The sequence below is a fragment of the Balaenoptera musculus genome, chromosome 5, assembly GCF_009873245.2.
Source record: "Balaenoptera musculus isolate JJ_BM4_2016_0621 chromosome 5, mBalMus1.pri.v3, whole genome shotgun sequence".
Classification (NCBI taxonomy): Eukaryota; Metazoa; Chordata; class Mammalia; order Artiodactyla; family Balaenopteridae; genus Balaenoptera; species Balaenoptera musculus.
This window is the reverse complement of record NC_045789.1, coordinates 49,900,149-49,922,640: the sequence shown is the minus strand read 5'-3', so window position 1 is coordinate 49,922,640 and position 22,492 is coordinate 49,900,149. Positions and strand designations below refer to the sequence as shown.

At 35.8% G+C, this 22,492-nt stretch overlaps 1 protein-coding gene across 1 annotated transcript in view; it reads left to right on the top strand.

The window, feature by feature from the left end:
- Nucleotides 1-22,492, top strand: part of MTHFD2L (methylenetetrahydrofolate dehydrogenase (NADP+ dependent) 2 like) — a 137,502-nt gene that overhangs the window by 4,469 nt on the left and 110,541 nt on the right. The window contains 2 exon segments of the mRNA XM_036852708.1: nt 12,881-13,065; nt 13,689-13,811. Of these exon segments, the coding sequence (XP_036708603.1) occupies nt 12,881-13,065; nt 13,689-13,811 (308 nt within the window).

The following is a 22,492-nucleotide window of genomic DNA, read 5'->3' as shown; positions in this document are numbered from 1 at the left end:
CACCAGATTATCTTCCATGGTTACATACTCTTCATGGAATTCAATGGAGCTCAATGAAGATTTTTTAAAATAGTTTGGCTTAGGGGTGATTAAGTTGTGAAAGGATGCTTAAAGACATAGGAGCTTGGGTGAAATCTGAACCCAAGAGATTTACTATTAAGAAGTGCAATTTGGACCAGAAAAAAACCCACCTAATTTGTGTATGGAATATAATCCAAACCTAAATTAGCGTCAAAGGAGAACCCAGGGTTGGATAGTATCCAAGAAGGCTTATCCAGCTCTCCCACTTAATATTGCATCATATGCATTTTCTGTGTTGCCATTGTTTTTGTTAACATTTTGACTGCATCATATTAAGTCAAGTGGCCATTAACTTACCTAACCATCTTGCTATTGTTTAATGTCTAGTCCTTGAAACATGAAATAATTTACTCTCAGATTCAGGTCATGTTCTTGTCAACATCATACCAGCCAGGTTTGTTCACTTAATGATCTGAACTCTACTTGGGTTTCTATAATTACTTTCATTAAAGAATGTGCCTAGAGCCAAGAGACTATTCAAAGATTCGTAATTCTAAAGTGAGGGCATATTATAGTTTAAAATATATGTTTCCTCTTCCCACTTCAGCTATTTATCATTAACTCTGCAATGAATATCATCTTGCCTTTGAATAATCCAGTTGTATTGTTGAAAAATAAATTCTTATTAATATTTAAGGGAACATTAAAAAACTTGTCCAAGATAACATAATTAATAAATGGTGAAGACAGGATTTGAACCTGCATGATCTATCCAGTGCTTTACTCTACAAGCAATTTATAATTGTTGACATATCTCCCTCTTGCTTTTCCTCTTTCTGAAAACTCTAATTAAATCCTGTAGAACTTTTGTGAATCAAGAAAACTGATTTTGCATATAAATCTTAAAAATTGTCTAGTTAGATTTCCTTAATACAGGGTGTCTCTTAGCCTGGGACCTAATGGATAGAATTTAGGGGATCCGTAAACTTAGATGGGAGGTCACTAACCTCTAATAAACTTAGCATTTTCTTCAGTGTTGAATGTTGGCCTCAAACCACAGTAATATTAGTAGTACTTATGATATTGCCAGTGAAAACATAGATATTTTAATAACAGTTGATGCAGAGATCTCAAAACATGATATACACTCACCACTACTTAGATATTATGGTAGTAATTAGACTTGCCACTAGATCCTTTTATTTAACGCTTTTAAAAAAAAAGTGATAACAATATTTCAATAAAATTGGTTTCCTTGTAAACCTGTGTATTTTATGTTAAACATTTTAAAAAGATTGTTCTGAGAAGATGTACATCGGATTCAACAGACTGCCCAAGGGTCCTCATGGTACAAACTTTAGCATCTAAGATTTTTTCTGCAAAAATTATGGATGTTTAGGTTGCTACTGATGTTCTAAGTTACAGGTTAGGGTCCTGAAAGAGTTAAGTTACAAAATTGAATAACAGAATCACACATCATGAAAAGAACTTGCTTTACTTTTTTTGACTTATAAAAGTATAATTTCTGATAAAATTACTTCACGGTGTAAGATAGTATCTAGGATGTGAAATGAAATGTTTTTAAAAGGCCACAAACTTAACATTTCTAAGTATTAATTTACTTTAAAAAAACATTCACTTACTTCGAATAGCTCCCTAGTACTACTGATTGGTTGGTTTTATTCCATATGTAATTTTGCCCTGGTTCCCTTGAGTTTGTTTCATTTCTATTGTATAGTTAATTTGAACTCAAAATCTTCAAATTATGCTCTAAGATACAAAGCGATTAAACTATGCTAAGGACTTGCAGAGATATTTGAATTGCTAATTACCATATTTGGCTTTTTCATCTTTATAGATCATAAAACAGTTTATTGCATCTCTAAAGTTGTGGTTGAAAATGAGATTGAAACATAGATGCAGAAGCAAGATGTGAAGTATACAAATTAAATACACTGTTGATCTTGAGCAGATTTTGTTATTTTACTGTTTTGTGAAGGAGTATTTAGATACACAAGAAAAGTAGTGATTTTTTTCCTCCTGTTTACTACTTTGTTTTAGTTAGTTAAACTAAATTAACTTCATTTAATTCTAGGAACTATAAATTTAATTTAATTCTAGGAACTGTAGATTAGGATGGTTGCAGTTTATTTTCTGGAAAGTAAGTAGGTAAATAAGCTCATAGAAACAACACTAAATGTTGATGGCTTTTTAGTTGCATAGTACTTCTGGTTCTCTGAATACGTCTCCATCTGTTACTTAACAGAAACTAGGAGAGCCATTTTTACAAATCAGCCAATCAACTCTTAGCCAAATCCTCTTATGTAAGGTCAATGGAGACCATTCCCATTATATAGATGAGGAAATTGCATGCCTTTGAAAGCAGTTACGTGACTTGTCCAACTTCATTATAGCTACTAAGGGTGAACCAGGGCTGACACTCGGTACTACTGGCTTTGGGTGAGTAATTTGTACTGCATTGTGCTGCCCTACTGCTAACTCTCCTCCCTAGCCCCTTCATTATGATTTATTCTTTCCTAATGAAGCCGTATTTAGTGCTAGCCTAGAAATGGAGGGGAGAATAAAGTGCTGAAAGGGAGAGCTCCTTGTTCTGCCTTCTTTGGGGGCGACTTGCAACATTTCTGCCTTTGCGGGAGATGTCACCTGAGCAAGTAATGACAGGATGCATTGTGTGAAAGATATCTAAGGGGTCAAATTGACTTCACTTTTGATGTGTATTAATGGCAATGTCAGTATATAATTTTTTGATGAAACCACATTTTTAAGAGTAGAAAAACCCCATTAAAGTAATGAAAATTACATATTTAGAACATTTATTGACTTATATTAGTCGACCTATAAGAGTTCTACTGAAAACTATTTTCAAAATTAACATTTTAAAATATAATTTATACCCTTATACATTAAAACAATTTAAATTTTTAATATTAATTTTATGTTAGCACATTTACATTTTTATGTTAATTATGTGACTGTTAACTTTTAACATATGACACATTCTTGGTACATATACATACAGTTGACCCTTGAACAATGCAGGGGTTCGGGATGTTGACCCTCCAGAGAGTCAAAAATCTTCACAGGTGGCCCTCTGTATTTGCAGTTCTGCCTTCTCAGTTTCAACCAGCTGAGAATCGTGTCGAACTACGGTACCTAGTTAATAAGAAAAATCTATGTATAAGTGGACCCATGCAGTTCAAACCCATGTTGTTCAAGGGCAACTGAACTTGAATCAGTTTCTTAGCCATATCTTCTTTTGATGCCTTGATACTGATAATTTTCTGGAAAACAAACCAAACATGCTTAATTTAAAAATTAAATTTGCTGTGTTTTTTTATAAGTTGCAAATTACTCTTTTCTTTAGACAGTAGTATTTTTAGTTTAAAAATACTTTCTCTACAGATGCTAAAGCACCTGGTAAACTCAGAGCAAACTCTTCTAAATTGAACATAGTCTCAGTTCTAGTTTTTTTCATGAAGATGTTTCAGCCTAAATATTTTCACAAGTGCTATTTTCATGTCTCATTTCAAAGTACCTTTCTTTGACAAGTATTTAAGATAAAAGTCATCAAATAAGTTGTATCTATTTATGATTTTTAAAATATTTTGCCATATTTAGATGCAGTAAAATGATAGGTCTTCTCAATTATGTTCCATTACATTACAAAATATAAATTTATTCAATGAAAAATAGGAACGTCATCAAAAGTTCTTCCCACAAATAGGGATATTTTAAATTGGAATTATAGATGTATTTGTTTACTAAGTCTGTCATAAACAAAGTACCACAAACTAGATGGCTTTGTGGAGGAGGGGATACTCCCCTTTTTTTCCTCTTAGTTCTTTTAGCTGGCAATTAAAATGACATAAGCAGATTAACCAGAGAAAACCAAATTTATTAAGTACATAAGGGAATTCACATAAACATGAAGAAATCCAAAGATAGTAAGGCAAGATGAGGTATATATGTTATTCTGGACTAAGGAGAAGAAGGTAAGGGTCTGGGACTTAAAAGAAAAGTAAGGTAATTCACAGGAAGATGAAAAGAGTTAATGTTTGGTGAACAAATGTTTGCTGGGCCATCTAGAGACAGTGGGACACAGAGAGGACTTTGATCAAAAACAGGCCTTGCTAGGTTCCTGCTTGTCTACCACACCTAGTTCATACTTTAGAATGGTTATCTGTTGTGATAGCTCCTTCCTGGAACCAGCCTTCTATCTTAAGTTAGGCATTTAGGGGGAAGTTCAGAGGTTTCTTCTGGAGTCTATTAAGCCTTGGTTATTTTCAGCTGGAAATAATCTGCATGCCAGAGTGGCACAACTTGGGGCAGCCTGCCCTGAACCCCATCAGATTATTTTATTTATTTATTTATTTATTTATTTAATTTATTTATTTTTTTGGCTGCATTGGGTCTTCATTGCGGTGTGCGGGCTTCTCATTGTGGTGGCTTCTCTTGTTGTGGAGCACGGGTTCTAGGCGCCGCAGGCTCAGTAGTTGTGGCACGTGGGCTCAGTAGTTGTGACTCGTGACCCCATCAGTTTAAAGCAACAGAAACTTAACCTAATACGTGTGGAGGCTAGAAGTCTGAAATCAAGGAATCTGCAGAGCCATGCTCTCCTGGCCTCTCGTTGCTGGCAATCCTTGGTTTTCCTTGGCTTATAGCTGTATAACCCCAACTCTGCCTCTGTGGTCATATGGCCATCTTGCCTCTGTGTCTTCACGTGGAGTTCTGTCTTCTCTTCTTATAAGGACAGCAGTCGTATTGGATTTATGGTCCACTCCACTCCAGTATGACTTCATCCTACAGCATAATTACATCTGCAAATACCTTATTTCCAAATAAGGTCACAGCCACAGGTACCAGGGATTAGGATTTGAACATAACTTTTGGGGGACACAATTCAACCCACAACAATAGAATTTCAAAATTGCTTGTATATTGTTTGAGGCATCATTGTTTAATTAGCTCAGTACTTCCCTTGCTTTTGAAGGGGTACATTTCTGTTTGTAAGCTTTCGTTTCGGTATTTGCAATTCACTAAAAGTTTCAAATCTGAAGCCTCCCCCCGTGTCTTGGCCTATTTTTTGAATATGTTAACAATTTCCAACAGATTTTGAACAAAATGCAACACTTTTAGGTCTTTTTGCCTCATTTACAAAATAGATTTTTAAGCACTTATTTCTAAAATCTGTTGTAGGCAATGAAGAGAGAGTACATTCCAGTTTTTGTATTCAATATAAACTTCACAATAGGTTTGTAATTTAGTTACAATAAGTGAGTTTATGTGTACAATATTTGTTAATTTATCAATTTATACTTTAGTTGGTAGATTATAGCTTGTTTGCATACAATTATGGATATCTTGCTCCATGACCAGTTTCAAGCACATATGCTTCATAGGTTTCTTTGTATTGAAAGTAGCTGACCACCTATCTAGAATACTAGAGTGGGGATTTCTGCTTTGAGAATGATGGGGGTATAAATCAGTGGTTCTTAACTGAGGCTTAGCAGAACCACTTTCTAGGTGTTTTTGTTAAACCCTGTGAGATTTTTAGATCTAGCCTGTAGAGAGCCTCAAAAAGTTCCTGGCAATTCCTTAGCCAGTCTGTCTCATCAACTGTGAGTACTGTTGTGTTCTGTAAAAGAAATTTTGTCAGAGATGAAGAAAGTTTTCTTAAGAGACAAAAGTACAAACTCTAGAGGCAAAGATGGTTTTCACATTAGAATTAAGAACTTTTCATCAAAAGTAACCATATAATAAGTGAAAACACAAGCCACATACAGGTGATACTTGATACATAGATATACTTGATACAAGATTAGTGTTCAGAATGCATAAATAACTACTACAAATTAGGCACAAGTTAATAATCCATTAGAAAAATGGTCAATGAGGAGGAACAGGCATCCCATAGAAGAGGAACTCCAAATGGCCAATAAACCTATAAGACATCCAACCTCTAGTAATTAGGGAAATGCATAGTAAAACCACAACAAAATGCTGTTTAACTAATTGGTTAATTTAAAAACTTTGACAATATCAAGGAAGTAGAGCAATAGAAATTCTTAAACACTACTGGTGGACTTATAAATTTGTGCAACCACTTTGGAAACAGGTTGACATAAATTGAACACACATAAATGCATCTTATAATATAGCAATTCCATCCCTGGGTGTAAACCTTAGAGAAATATTATAATATTCCATGTTATTTTATATTTATATCATGTAAATGTGATATATATCATATATATCATCTATATTATACATTATCATATATAGTATACATATGATATATATTATTATATTATAAATAATGTATATTATTATATTTTTAATATTTATAGATATAAACATTAGGTTAAATGATAAAAGAAAGGAATGGAAAGGAAAGCAATGCAATTATAAACCCAAATTTCAGGATTGTGTTTAACTCTATGGGAGAGGATCAGGTTTTGGTAGAGGAGGATTACAAAGACAATTTCAATGACAATGGTAATATCTTTCTTAAACTGGGTGGTAAGTTTGTTAATTTTACTATTATATTTTCTTTTCATGTGTTTTGTAGATATTTTGCATCTACTCACTTTTAATATAATTCAAGATCTGTTTTGATAGCACTTTAAAATATTCTAAGATAGAAAGACATATCCAGAATACTACCTATCTCACCATTTTATTTTGCATATTTCTTTTTAATCTTTAGCCATATGCATGCACATTTTAAGTTATAATTATGTACCTACAATTTTTCATTTAATTTCTTCACTTAATTTTATGCAATGAGCATTTTCACATATTGCTGTTTTTATAATTATTATTTTCAGTGGCTGCATAGTAACTCCAACAAATTATAATACAATAAACAATTTAATTCTGATAATTCCACAAATATTTGATAAACACAATGTGCAAAATACTCTTAGGTATTAAGGATGTCATAGTAAATATAAGCTTCCTGTCCTACACAGCTTAGAGTATAGTGGGGGAGACAGTAATTTTAACAAGGGCTTAAGATACTACCTGAGGGTAAAAGCTGGGTGCTGTGGGCACTCATATAAGAGGAAGATCCCCAGGTTGAAGGGGTCAGAGACCATTTCCCAGAGTGCTTTCCAAGCTGAGACTTGAGGACTGTGTGGGAGGGAAGGAGGAACAGATTTGGTGGGGATGTCAGAGAAGTGAGAAGGAGGATGAAGAGTGTTTCAGGTCGAGGGAATAGTGTATGTGAAGGCCCAGAAGTGAGAACCTAGCACAGGTGATCAATGCAGCTATGTGTAGTGTGGGACTTGGTGAGCACAGGGAAGCTAAAGAAAGCTCACGCAGGGGCGTGTAAGCTACGGGACGTTTGGATTTGAGTTAAAACTTCCTTTCCTCAGTTTTTCATGTCAGAAACTTTGGAGTCATATTTGACTTCTTTTTCTCACACCCTATACCCAATCTCAGTAAATTCCAGTGGCTCCACCCTCCAAATAGATTCAGAATCAGAATACTTAGCATCTCCACTGCTACCCTCCTTGCCCAAGCCACCCTCATCTCTTGCCTGGGATACCACTAGCCTCTTAACTGGTGTCCCCACTTGCCTCTTCCTCCCGTAGAGTCTTTCCTCCACATTTTAACCAGTTATCACTGAATAATGAAAATTAGGTCATGAAAATCAGGTCAAAATTTCTAAATGGCGTTCTTTCTTATAATAAAAGCCAACGTCCTTCTGAATGCCTGTAGGACCCTATGTGATCTGATGTCACACTACTTCTCTGACTTCATGTCCTGTTCTGGTCCATTTGTTCTTTCTAGTGTAGCCACTGGCCTTCTTTCTATTCATCAAACATACCAGGCACATTCTTGCCTAACGTCCTTTGTACTTGCGGTGTATTTTCCTTAGCCTAAATTCTTTTCTCCAGATAACCACATAACATATTCCTTCATTTCCTTCATTTATGCTCAGATGTTACCCGATTAATCAGAGAAGTGACACCTTAACCAACCTATGTAAAATGGTAACTCTGGCCTCCAGATGTGCCTTTTTTTCCCCCGTGTTTCACACATGATAGGTTAAATATTTGTTTTTAAAGAAAATTTGCTTATGTCTTCTTCAACTAGAATATAGTTTCCATGAAAGTGAGCAATTTGTTTTGTGCATTATTATTTATATTCCTGGTGCCTAGAATAGTGCCTGGCACATACATGGTTTTCAATATGTATTTATTAAATTAATAAAAACTGGACATGTAGTACAGTTTTAACAAGGGAACGGATATGATTCCATTTGGAAAATCACTCTGGCTGCAGTGTGGAAAATGGACTGGCAGAGATCAAGACTTGAGCCAGGGTGAATTCTTAGGAGTTGTGTGCTTCTGTGACTGAACATTTGAGTTGTTGCTGATATGTAACATTTTCCAACAATGTGCATGTTGAAAAAAACCTCATTTCTTTATGCACTAAAGTCTATATGAGCTATTAATGTGTGTGTTTACCATTTCTTCCAGCATATGGACAGATACAGGCATTCTCCCATTGAGCCTCCACTAAGTCCGGGTTGCTTCATTTATCCTTATATTGTGTCTCCCATAGAGCCAGGCTTGCTGAGGCTCTGCAGTGACTGAGGGAATCAGTGGGATGGGCCAGCTGCTACTGAAAATGCTTTAAGTCCCTATTCATAATTGGGTGGCAGCCTTTTGGGTGTTTACCCATAAACACCAACTAGGCCAGGCCATATCATGTCAGCTATAATTAGCAAGCTGAATTAGCACATTGGTACTATAATGTAAAGCAAGCCCTGTCACCTCAGACCCCAACAAAAAATGTGCAGTCAGGTTTAATCTGTAGGTAGATTGTCTTTTTGGGAGTCAGGAATCAGTTTATGCCATTGTCATCTGACATTCTCAGGGTCACACAGCTTTGTAGTGTCTAGGCCATAATTATCCTGGATTATGTTCAGTTGTTGCCAGTTTCACAATAACCTATGACTAAATCATTGTGTTTAACAGAGAATCAACTAATAAAACATGTAAGCAGCTGCATTGCTATTCATATGCTATAGAATGCAACATGGAGCTCAGATGGTTTTATATTTTAAAATACAAATATATGTTCTTTACTATAAGAGTGACTTCTAGTCTATTAGCAGATAAATTTGCTTCTATAGCAGAGTATTTTACCTATCTGAATATTGCTGGCACAATTTAATTTTTGGAAAGTATTTTTTTTTAACTACCTGAAATTGTTTGCCATATCTGCAGCCCTTAGTACTTGTTAACATAGGAGGTCCTTGTTTTCTTAGTATTAAAAGTCCACTTAAATGAATCAATAACAAATGAGCAACAGGAATTCAAAGTAGATAGTGAAAAAAGTTCATTACTTAATCCTGAAAAATAAAATTTAAACTCAAAAGTGAATGTATTTTATCTTAACTTGATTTAGTCTAATAATTATGTACTAATTATTAGAATGTACAAAGACACAAATTACAAAAGCTCACTCAAGAAATGATAGATAACCTGAAGAGCCCTCTGTATTAAAAAATTTTAATTTTTAGTTTTAAACCTCACCACAAAGAAAGCTCCAGGACCAGATGGCTTCACAAGTGAATTCTACCAAACATTTAAGGAAGAAATAATACCGATTCTACACAAACTCTTCTGGAAATGTGAAGAGGATGGGATACTTCCTAACTCATTCTGTGAGCGCAGTATCACCCTGATACCAAAACCATACAAAGACAGTACAAGAAAAGAAAACTACAAATATCTGCCATATACATAGCTGCAAAATTTTTTTTAAAAAATTGATGAAATCCACAATATCTGGAAAGGATATGTGGGAGGTTTATCCCAGGAATGCGAGGTTGGTTTAACATTTGAAAATTAATGTTATTTACGATATTAAGAGACTAAAACCAAAAAAACCATTTGATCATATGATCATCTCAATAGACACAGAAAGAGCATTCAGCAGTATCCTGATATAAAGTCTATTCAGACTAAGATAGAACTAAGTCATAAAACTAAATGCGTAACCTAAACCCATAAAACTTCTAGAAGGAAACATGGGAGAAAACCTTTGTGACCTTGAGTTAAGCAAAGATTTCTTATGCACAATACCACAAGCATGATCCATAAAAGGAAAATTGATTAAAATACATCAAAATTGAGAACTTATCATACAAAGACACAATTAAGAGAATGAAAAGGCAAAGCATAGACTTGGAGAAAGTATTTCAAATTATATATCTGATAAAGGACTTGAATCTAGGATGTATGAAGAACTCTCGAAACTCAATAAGGAAACGACCTATTAAACAAAGGGCAAAAATTTAAATTACACAATTCACCAAAGAAGATAGGCATATGAAAAAAATATGCACATGAAAAAAAAATGCTCAACATCATTATTCATTAGGGGAATGCAAATTAAAAGCACAGTCAGATACTATCATATGTCCACTAGAATATCTAAAATTTAAAAGACCGACCATATCAAGTGATAGCAAGTATGTGGAACAACTGGAACTCACATATACTTCTTGCAGAAATGTAGAATGGCACAACCACTTTGGAAAGCAGATTGACAGTTTCTTACATATTTAAACATATACCATATGATCCAGCCATTCTAGTCCTAGATATTTGCTGGAGACATGAAAGTATATGTGAATACAATGACTTCTACATGAATGATTGTAGCAGCTTTATTTGTCATGACTAAAAACTGGAAACAACACACGTATATCCATCAACAATTAAATGGATATACACAATTTGATATATCCTTACAATGGAAAACTTCTCAGCAATAAAAGGAGATGCACTATTGATACAACATGAATGATACAGCAACATGAATGAATTTTAATTATGCTAAGTGAAAGTAGCTAGATGAAAAGGAGCATGTAGTGCGTGATTCCATTTTTATAAAACTCGTGATAATACAAACTAATATATAGTGACAGAAAGCAGATCAGTGTTGTCTGGAGGCATGACAGGGACAGATAGAATGGTGAGATTACAAAGGGTTACCAGGAAACTTTTGAGGGTGATGGATATGTTCATTTTCTTGATTGTGGTGATGGTTTCTCAGATATACACATATACTAAAATATCAAACTTTGCGCTTTAAATATATGCAGTTCAGTGTATATCAATTATACTGTAATAAAACTATGACAAAATTAAGACAGTGGAGCAAGATTGATACACTGCATTTACCATGACCTTCCTTGTCTTGAAAGTGGAAAGTAGACAAAATTAGAATCAAAAGTAGAGTTTACTTATAATTGTATTGTCTAACCAATGTATATTTGCTCAGTTAATTGTTTACCCATGGTTATGATTATTATTGAAATATACTTTTGTGTTGAACTGAAGAAGTTGTTTTCAAACATGATCACGCACAAGAATACCTGTGGGGACCTGTTAGATGTGCAGATTCCCAGGCTCTCTCCCCTCTCCCAGGGATTCCGAATCATGGGTGTGGTCATGGGGTCTAGGAATATGCAAGTTCAGTAAGGTTCCCAGGCAATTTTGGCGTATGTATCCATAGACCATATTTCAGAATCACTTCTTAGCAGAACATTGTTTACATCAAAACTGTTTGAATCTGAATGAACTCTGTGGACCACTGGTGCCAGGTTGATATGGAATATTCTCGATCTGGTCTATGTGTACGTCAACCTATTAGGGAGGCGGGTTGATTATTTGGAAGGGGCAGCAAGTTTGCATTTTGTTTGTGCTGGCTGATATTCATGATGACTGCTCTCACTAGAACATAGAAAATGTACAGGTGCTTGAAAAAATTAAGTTGCTATAAGGTTTTTCTTTCCTCCTTTTCTTCTCCTTCACAATATTCATTGACCTGCTTTTGATATTTTGTGTAATATTCATGCGCTATAGATCATGCTTTCACCAGGCCTTTCAATAGTGAAAGGACAGGGACCCCAGGAAGAAGGAACCATCTTTTACTTTATCGGGTACCTTTAAAAACTAAGCATGCAGTAGGAGCAACATAAATTCACCACTTTTAAGTTTGAGGTCATGGAGAGCAGGAAAACCTTCCCATAAGGCATTTTTTGTGCCTTTCCAGAGATAGATTTATGTCATCTATCAAAGTTAGTATTTCTTACCTACTTAAGCACTTAAAAACTGCCAGGAAGTAATGTTTTGTGCAGTTTTTCTATTAGAAATGATGCCATGGTGTGGGTGTTTGGGTAGGGGGGCAATTGAGCCTTACTGGCCTGGTCCCCACAGTAATCAATGACAAGCATGGCAAGTCTGGCAGCTGTTGTCACAGCTGTCCTTGTCCTGGAGCTGTGGGATAAAATTTTTCCTTGAGTAAGTGAGAAGAGTTGTGTAGTACGGAGCTCATGGCTTCAGGGTCTTGTACAGGATATTCTATTAAGAGTGAACTGACTTTGCCTTTGGGTCAAAAGGCTATGGGGCCACGTACATACACCATGGCCTGGAGCTTTGAAGATGGGTGCCAGTTTTAACTAGACTGTGCTGATCTGTCTCTTCTGAAAAAAATAGCAGAGCTTTTAATACAGCCAATATTCTAGATCTTTAGTATGTGGTTTGATAATTGAAATATATATATGTGAAAGTTATGTATACTATAGATAGATTGTAATGCAGAACTAAAAAGCAGAGTTGGACTCCTTTGAAAAAATTATAAATATATTTTTGAACCTGAAGAATGAGTGTCAAATATACCTGAAAGAAAGCAAATTTTGGTTGCTCACTTGGGGAATCATAAATGTTTTGTTCACTCTTGTACCTTAAATTTATGTGGTTGAATATTCCTTATTGCCTTTTTAGTACCACGTTTATTCCTTTGTTTTCCACAGACATGACGCAATTATTATCTCAGGAACTGAAATGGCCAAACAAATCCAGAAAGAAATACAGCGAGGTGTGGAATCTTGGATTTCCCTTGGGAATGGAAGACCTCACCTCAGTATCATTTTAGTGGGTGATAACCCAGCAAGCCACACATACGTCAGGAAGAAGGTCAAAGCCGCTGCTGCTGTAGGTGGGGACGTGTTTTAGTTGTACTTGTTACTACATGTTTTCTGGTTTTACTTCAAAGTGTGATAATTATGAATGATAATTGTCAACTAAGTGCTATTTGAATGACATGTATTATTATTATTATTATTATTATAGGATATTAGTTACCGAAGTTTATATTCATTTCTTACTCTTTCTCTTCAAGTTTCTTATTGAATCAATTCAGTGTGATTTCAGATCCTATGGTGAGATGTGAGAGCAACATGTTACATTTAAAGGGCCTGTTTTTTTGCTTTAATCACATGATAAACCTGGCTAGTTCACTCTGTCGAACTTGGCCTAATAGTGGTGGTGGTGGTATTGGTATTCTTACTCTCTTCAAATCCACTAACAGTAGCTTACCACAGATGAGCGCGATTTGCTAAATGCGTTACTGGGCCAAAGAATGCCTGTGAATCACGAGAAAGGATCTGTACTATTTGAAAATTCCCTCCTGATGGTGCTTTGCACATGATTTTTGTAGAAGGGCCTTTTCTTCCAGTGGGATAGGAGCAGAGGGAACCAATCACGCACTGTGTAAGACACCATCAATGAGAAAACACATCTTTTTGTTAAAGTGACTTTCTGTACTTGTTTTTCTTCCAGGTATCTGTAGTGAGATCATTCTAAAACCTAAGGATGTTTCTCAGGAAGAACTTTTGGATATAACCGATCAATTGAACATGGACCCAAGAGTCAGTGGTATATTAGTTCAGTTGCCACTGCCAGGTACATAACGCTCTTCTATATGTCTGGTTTGGTTAGGAGCAAGGACATCTTTCAACATTATATCATGACACTGCAAATAATTTATAAAATACGTTCAGAAGGGGACTAGCTATTATATTAGCATGCAATTTCTGAATGACGTTTACAATGACTGAAAATTGTGAAAGAAAAATTTAGGCTTTGACAATACATCCAGTTCTTGTTTTGCACAATAGTGCAAAACCATGAAAATGACTAAGTTGAAACTGGACAAAGCAATCTTAGTAAATCAATAGGAGAATAACAATTGTTCTGTGACCTTTAAAATGTTTTCTCAAAACACTAAAAACTCTCTTACTGTGGTTTATAAATGTATAAGGAAATGAAAAATAGTAAAATTAATATTTATTCAGTACACTGTAATTTAAAACATTAGAAACATTGAGAATTAAAGCATTTTATTTCATTGCCAAAATCTTGTCAAGAGGAGTTTGAACGGTTATTTGCCTTCTTCTCATCATACGACTTATAATATGGAGCAAGCATCTTTTCTATGCCTTGGTGAATTGAACTGTCAAATTCTTTTTAAGTTTGGATCAACTTCCATTTTGTCCTTTGTCCTTTCAAAGTCATGAGATATCTCTGAGAGTTTCTTTAATGTGAAGTTTTGTTCTGGTGTCACTTCCTCTGGGGCGTTGTCATCCTTTTTGTCACAATCACGTTCCTCATTTATTTTGATCAGTTTGCCTTCGCTAAGTTCTTATGGCTGCATAGCTACATTGCTCCAAAGGGCACGGTGTCAACATTCCAGGGTCATCCCCTATTTCTCGTACAACCCATTTACATTCAGTTAGAATCCTGTTGAAGCGACTTTATCTTGTTTTTTACATTCATGGCTCTTACCTCCTTGCTGGCCTAGGTCTCTTCTAGCCTTGCTTTGCTGTCACCATCTTCAGATCTTCTATTCACATCCAATTTCATTTCCAGCATCATCACGTTTTATTTCTTTGTTGCACTTTCATCTTTATGGGCTGATAGCCTCTTTTGATTACTCACTTTTGTGAAATGTCAAGTGAGTTTATCACTGGAACACAAGGAAGCAACATGATTTGCTTTCTGTGTTTGAACTGAATAACAGATGTGCAGTGACCAAGCACTGACAGACTTTGAAAGAAGTGACATGTTAGTCACTGATCATGATGCTCATCTGTTATTTACATAGTGATTTTTGGACCAAAGAGCTAGCAGCTCTTATATAATTAGTCACAGTTAATATGCCGTGATAACTGAAATTTGAACTGCGTTGTTGGAAGGCTGCTGTTATTTGACTAAATTGCGGCTCTGAAATTTGTACATATTTCAATGAGCAAGGCAAGGACTGCCTGAATATTATAGATTACAGTAGTTTTGTGCAGTTTTGAGTTCTTCTGTAAGTTCTGACTTGCAGAAAGTAAAGCTGTATGATGCTATCACCTGGGATCTTTGTATGGTATTAATTTTTAATTTATCCAATGATATAACTTAATATCTTAGTATATGTTATAACATTTATGCTGTTTAAATTACACCCAAAGTCACATTTCTAATTCTTTTCCTCCAATATGGCTGCATTTAAAAAAATCAGAAAGTTGGAAAGGATGTTAGAAGTTATCAAGGTTCCCCCCAAAATGCTTCTGACAGATAATACTATAGATTCATCATGTTAAAATTAGCATAGTGATTTATCCCTTACTTTTATAACTACAAAATGAATTCAACACATATAGCACACTCATTTGATATCATAGGAGAGTAAGGTCTAGAAAATATCAGGGGTATATTAACATCACAAATCTGTCTAAAAATTTTTGACATTGGGTTTAAACCCAGTTGTTTGGCTCATGCAAAGCAAGAATCTTTTTTTTTTTTTGTACTGTGTTTGCCAAGCAATCTTCTTGTGGTTTACAGTTTTTAAATTTCCCCCACTTATATTTGTATTACATTCAAATCATTATAGAAAACATATCACATTTCCAAATATCTAGTTTGTCTTCAAAAATTAAATTCATGTCTGTAGAAATTTTACCCCTTTATGGGCAATATTCCTTTTTGTTAAATTTATTAGCAGTTTGCCACTAGATGGCACTAGTGATCTGTCTGTTCTAAAATCAATTGAGTCCTGTGTTCATTTTACAAGGTGAGAAGCCTAGAGCCAAAGGGATGATAACAAATATTTGGATGCTTTGAGAAAGGGCGATTTTCTATCTAGCTGAAAAGCCAATAATATACAAAATAACAGTGACTAAAATGTGTTACGTTAAGCATGTATTATGTCTTAGGCACTTCACATTTATTGATGCATTGGATCCTCACAATAACCCAATGGTGGTGGAGCTATTATTATGTACATTTTACTGATGATGGATTTAAGGTACAGAGAGGTTAGGTAACTTCCCCTAAGATCACAGAGCTGGTAATTGAGCTGGGATGTGAATCCAGGCAGACTGGTCCCTCATGCCATTACCGTTATGTTACCACCCTCACCAGCATGCCGTGTTAGCTAGTGAGTAATGTGTGCTTACTAGGTGACAGGTATTCTTTTATATGGATGATTTTATTTAATCCTCAAAACAGCCTTATGAGTAAGAATTACCTTCTTCATTTTACAGATCAGGAGACTCTATATTACTTAACCTACATTATACTGGGACATATAGTTTGTTGGTTACTAGAAAAAGTTGGATAACGTAGGAAATCATAAAACAATGCATTTTACCTTAAACATTGTATTATGACATAAAGTATTTATATATTAATTCATCAATCTTTTGATGTAGGTTGTTGGGGAAGAAAGTTTCCTCTTCCCTTCTAGGTTCTTCTGGCTGGTGACCTGAGATAGATTCACAGGAGAAAAACAAACAAAAGTTTAATAACATGTGTACTTGGGAGAGACCCAGGAAAACTGAGTAACTCGCCAAAATGGCTGAAGCTTTCACCTTAAATACGATCTTCAGCAAAAGACAAAAGAAGATGTTGGGTGTAGTGGTTTGGGACTTCAAAGGGGAGGAAAGCAATTCACCTGGAGATGCAAAAGCAGATGTTTGCTGGGCCATGCAGGGGCAATGGGACACAGAGTGGACTTTGATGTCTAGGCGCTGCTGAGTTTCCCCCAACACAACTAGTCCATTTTCTTTGCAGATATTTCTGGAGATACCTCTATTCTGGGAATAGGTCCTTTATCTAAATTCTTTAGGCAGCTGATGGGGAGGTAAAAACACAGACTTACTGAGTCTTCTGTTTCTTAAAAATAATCAGCCTAAAATAATCCTCATGCCAAAGAGACATTTTGGGGTGGCAAATTGTGCTTCCCTACAAGATCCAAGTCTCTACGGAACCTACTGTTTGGAATTTTGTGTTATTTTCTGGCATTAGTAATACCTATGAATCACTGCCTATAATTTTCAGTTTGAGATAAAACTAAGTGAAAGTTCATCTATATTTTTAAAGTGTCTCCCAGTGTTCATGGTTGTCTTGTCCTTATCTAAGTCATTACTAATTCTTTTTAATTCTCAAGTCTTTTGAGAACATTCAATTTAGTCTTCACAGGCATAACAACTGTTTGTTTGTACTGTTTTAATTAAATCACATAATTTGCTGTGAAAGAACTGGCAAAAACAGGTTGAGAAATACACACACTTGTCTCTTGATTATCATGAAACTCTACTGGTAGGTGCAGGAGTAGTTTATTAATTACATTCTGATATTCTTTCAGCAAGCCCTGGGCATCAACCTGCATGCTTTAAGAAGACGTGGAACTCATTAGTCATTTTGATAGGTTGTGTTGGGGTAGGGCAAATTTCCCCTGTATCTCTCTTGAGTTCTGTGGCTGGACTACTACACAAGACAGATTAAAAGGAGAAAAAGAAACAAACTTTAACTTATGCACATGGAGGTCCCACAGTCATGTGGCCTAGGAAGTGGCCAAAGCAGGCAGCTTTTATACTTTTTAGACAAACAAACAATAAATTTGTGAGGAATTCACAGGACAAAGAAAATTAGGCTTTGGGTGCTTAATTAGTGAAGAATCTAAGCAGAATTTGAGTTTGGGATGGTAAACTAAAGGAGTAACAAGTTTTGTTTATATAAGTTTCTTGCCCCAAATTGCCTATCTCTGGAAATCAGGGTGTCCTTCTACCTTCAGATGCAAGGAGTGCACCTTTCATGAGAGATTTATTTCCTACTTTCAAGGAGACAGAGAGGAGGGTCAGAGTGTCCCTCTTAAAATGGCTCTTTCTTAAGTAACTAATTCAAAATAATTAATATGCCATTGAGGCATATTTTGGGATGGCCTGCCCTGAGCCCCAACAGTTGGCTATGTGCAAGTGGATTGAAATAACCTCTCTCCGGTACATGTCTTATAAGATTGTTATAATGAACCAATGAAACAATGAGCAAATGAACAAATGAAATGATTCTAGTCAATTACATCTCCAATTTTCCATCATTTTGTTAATAATCTGGATTCCAAGTTATTTCATGATTAGAAGTCAGAAATTATTTTTCACAATTAGGGCAATATCTTGAGCAATAGAAATTCTAAATTAGAATTATAATTCTGGTGTTGGAATACAAGCTTGCATAAGGAGTAAACAGAATGTGCAAGCAGTTTTCATGCATCTCATTTGGGTAAGAAAGCAAAGAAATGAGAGAGAATTCTGTCCTATTTGATGGTAATGAATCTATCACAGGCTTAAGCCCATGCTTTTGTTCAGGAGCTGTGTGACTTTGGTCTGGATTGAAAGTACTCAGGATAAAATTGTGTGTCCACAGTCACATGGTCTGGCTGTTTGTCCTGTAGCTGGTCCTACATCTAGGGAGAGATGAAACAATCATATGTGGATGCTTCCCTACTCCTTTCCTAACTGTGCATAGATTCTATCAGTATCAATAAGTGATCATTTTGTCAAGGCCAGAATGATGTCTGCTATTCGTGTTGTATATATTTTTCTCCTAATTACGTATTATTTGCTTTTAGCTTTTATTGAGTTACATCTATTAAACTTATATTAAAAGTTATATCATTTGTAGAGTATGTCAACTGAAGAAAAATGCACACCCTAAAAGTTGAGAGTTAAGTTTTATTTGGGGACATTACTGAGGACTGTAGCCTGGGAGACAACCTCTCAGGTAGCTCTGAGAAACTACTCCAAAGAAGTAAGGAAGGAGCTAGGATATCTAGGAGTTTTTGCTGAAAAAAAAAAAAAAGGTAGTTGAACATCAAAAGATTACTGCTAATCACAAAAAACAGACATCTCAAGTTAATGATTTTAGTGATTTTCTATGTATGGGAAGATGCAAGAGTCTGGGCTCATTGAAATTATTCCTTAGATATGCATCTTAACTATCTAGGGTCAGTATCCAGAACACAGAATGTTTCCTGTTTTTCTCCATCCTGAATTACCCTCAGGGTGCACTGTTAGGCAGGGGGTGGGGTGACTACAGTGGTTGATAGCTTGATGATGGGCAACATTTGTTGTTGACTGGAATGGCAGGCAACATTCCCTTTCCACAAGTATGTGTCAGTTTGTAGTGTTAAAAATAAGGTGGGGGCTTCCCTGGTGGCGCAGTGGTTGAGAATCTGCCTGCCAATGCAGGGGACACGGGTTCGAGCCCTGGTCTGGGAAGATTCCACATACCGCGGAGCAATTGGGCCCGTGAGCCACAACTACTGAGCCTGCGCGTCTGGAGCCTGTGCTCAGCAACAAGAGAGGCCGCGACAGTGAAAGGCCCGCGCACCGCGATGAAGAGTGGCCCCCGCTCGCCGCAACTAGAGAAAGCCCTCGCACAGAAACAAAGACCCAACACAGCCAAAAAAAAAAAAGATCAAGTAATCCTAAAGCTATTTAAACTATTCTAAACCCTAGAATAAAAGAACTTATAAATTATAAAAAAAAAATAAATAAATAAGGTGGAATAATGGTCTTTAAAAATTGGGAACCAGTGACATTCTTTTTCGACTAAAGCAATGAAAGGGAAATGATAATGTCCACAAGCTTGAAGCACACTGGAAATTTGCTCTAAATGTTTGTTGTAGGGTGGTATTTGGTACAGGGTGAATTTGGTTTAAAAGGGTTTAAATTATATGAAAGCATTCAGATGTAAGTCTAGAAAACAGCAATCACTCAATTAAATTTTAATGTGGTTTTTTACAACTACTGCTCCATGATAACTATTACTAGTATTAGTAATGACGATTTTTATCATTTATTATTGCCAGACATTGTTGTAAAGTGCTTTATATACAAGAAATCATTTAACACTCACAACAACCCTTAACAGTAGGTACAATTTTTTTGATCTGTGGTTTATAGTTAAGGAAACTGAACTGAGAAACTTGTGTAAGGTCACAACAAGTGAGTAGCAGAGAAGTACCAAGAGACCTAATTATAGTATTCTTTCAATCATAATCATAGTCCCACAACTGAGACAGCAAGTCAAGCACCAAGAGAGGTGCTTACTCACCTATTTGTATTTTCTTGCTTTCTAAGAAATCTACCTCTTGTCTATTTCTGGGAACAAAATTATTAGGTAGAACGGGAAAACTTATTCTATCTTATCTATCTTTTTCTAAAATAGTTTTTCAAATATTTCCCTTCATTTATCTAGTTAGAAGCCTTTGAGGATTAACATCTTCCAATTTATGTAAGAGGATTGAACAGAGAAATCAGAATGAAATACAGGATTAAAGGATTAAATATGGAGAGGGCGAGTAAGAAAAGTGAGAATTCACAGTGTAGATATAACAAAGACAAAATTTTCTAGAATTTAGTAGGCATAAAAATGTGGATATTGACCTAATTAGTGCATGTAGATATGTATATTTGTCTAAAACTTGATTCTTCATTTGGAGAAAAAAGGTCTTGCTATAATTGCTCTTCTTGAGAGCTTATGGAATTTATGTATGCAGAATACTTTTTACTCTATTTTTAATGTTCTTGACCAGTGTGGGAAATTTTCATCACTCTGGACTCCTCAGTTTTTGTAGAGCTTCTTTTCTGTTTATTTCTAAATAACTTCTAAATTAGACTTGACCTTTGTTATAGCTCCCCCCCTTTCTTTATGGAGAAAAATGATTCCACATAGAGTATTTCATTGCTTTTTAGTAATATGTTTCTTCCACTAGACTATTAGTTCCATCAAAGCAGGGGGAATTGGAGTCAACATTTTTTTTCCACCTTGCATCATGGTAGACTCTTAGTGAATGTTATTGCTGGAATGAATGAACCCTGTAGTTTCACAACTATTGCTTTGTGTGTATGTGTGTCATTGAAGGTTCATCCTTCTACCTATTCTGCTACATCTAAGAGAGTAGTGTGTAAGTTCTGTCACTGATCAAGATTTGGTGAGGATCTTATACCCCCATACCCTTGAAGGCTTCCTAAGTGATAGTATTTATTATACAAAGGACATACTAGGATAATGTACATTTTATTACTTGAATAGAACTTTAGCCTCTGACCTCTTAACTACATTGATTATCTTTCAAACATACTGGGACTTACCTTTCCAACTTTTAGGCCTTAGCTTAAATGCCACTGGCTCAGGGAGCCTTTCCCAGCCCATACCTTCTAAAATTACTTTAATTCTGTCAATTCCTATGTTAGATCTGCTTTTTTCTATGGCAGACAAAGAAAGTACTCCAAATATCCACATGTTCCCTTACATTTCCCAACTTCTCCTAGGTTGGGGCCATGTGACTTCTGGTTACTGGACTGTGAGAGAAAGTGACTTTTTTGAGCCACTTCTGGACTGAGATGGTTAAAAGCTATGTGGCCCCCATCCCCTCTCCCCCTTTTGTTGCAGTTTTCATGAAAGCTACGTGTTATAGATGATTGCCAGTTATGAGAAGAAAGGAAGTGGGATTCTTTTTTTTTTTTTTTTAAACTTCGGATTGATTGATTGATTGATTGATTGATTGATTGATTTATGGCTGTGTTGGGTCTTCGTTTCTGTGTGAGGGCTTTCTCTAGTTGTGGCAAGTGGGGGCCACTCTTCATCATGGTGCACGGGCCTCTCAGTATCGCGGCCTCTCTTGTTGCGGAGCACAGGCTCCAGACGCGCAGGCTCAGTAACTGTGGCTCAGGGGCCTAGTTGCTCCGTGGCATGTGGGATCTTCCCAGACCAGGGCTCGAACCCGTGTCCCCTGCATTGGCAGGCAGATTCTCAACCACTGCACCACCAGGGAAGCCCCAGGAAGTGGAATTCTTAACAGAGGCTTACGTGAGTAAGAAATAAGTATCCTTTCATAAATGATTGGGATTTCAGATTAAAACACACACACACACACACACACACACACAAACACAAATGTGATGAAAACTATAAACACACAGATCTAAGAAGCTCAACAAACTCCAAGCCCATAAAATATGAAAAAACTATACCAAAAACACAAAAATCAAATTGTTCAAATGCAGTGTGATAGAAAAAATGTTGAAAGCAGCAAGAGGGGGGGAAATGTCACATTATATACAGAGAAACAAAAAGAAGGAAATAGCAGATTTCTTGTCAAAAACAATGTAAGCAAGAAGACAGTGGAACATCTTGATTTTTAGAGTACTGAAAGAAAAAAAAAACTATTGATCATGAATTCTATACTCAGTGAAAATATCTTTAAAAACTAAAGGCAAAAAAGCATTTTTTAGACATTTAGGAAGAGTAGA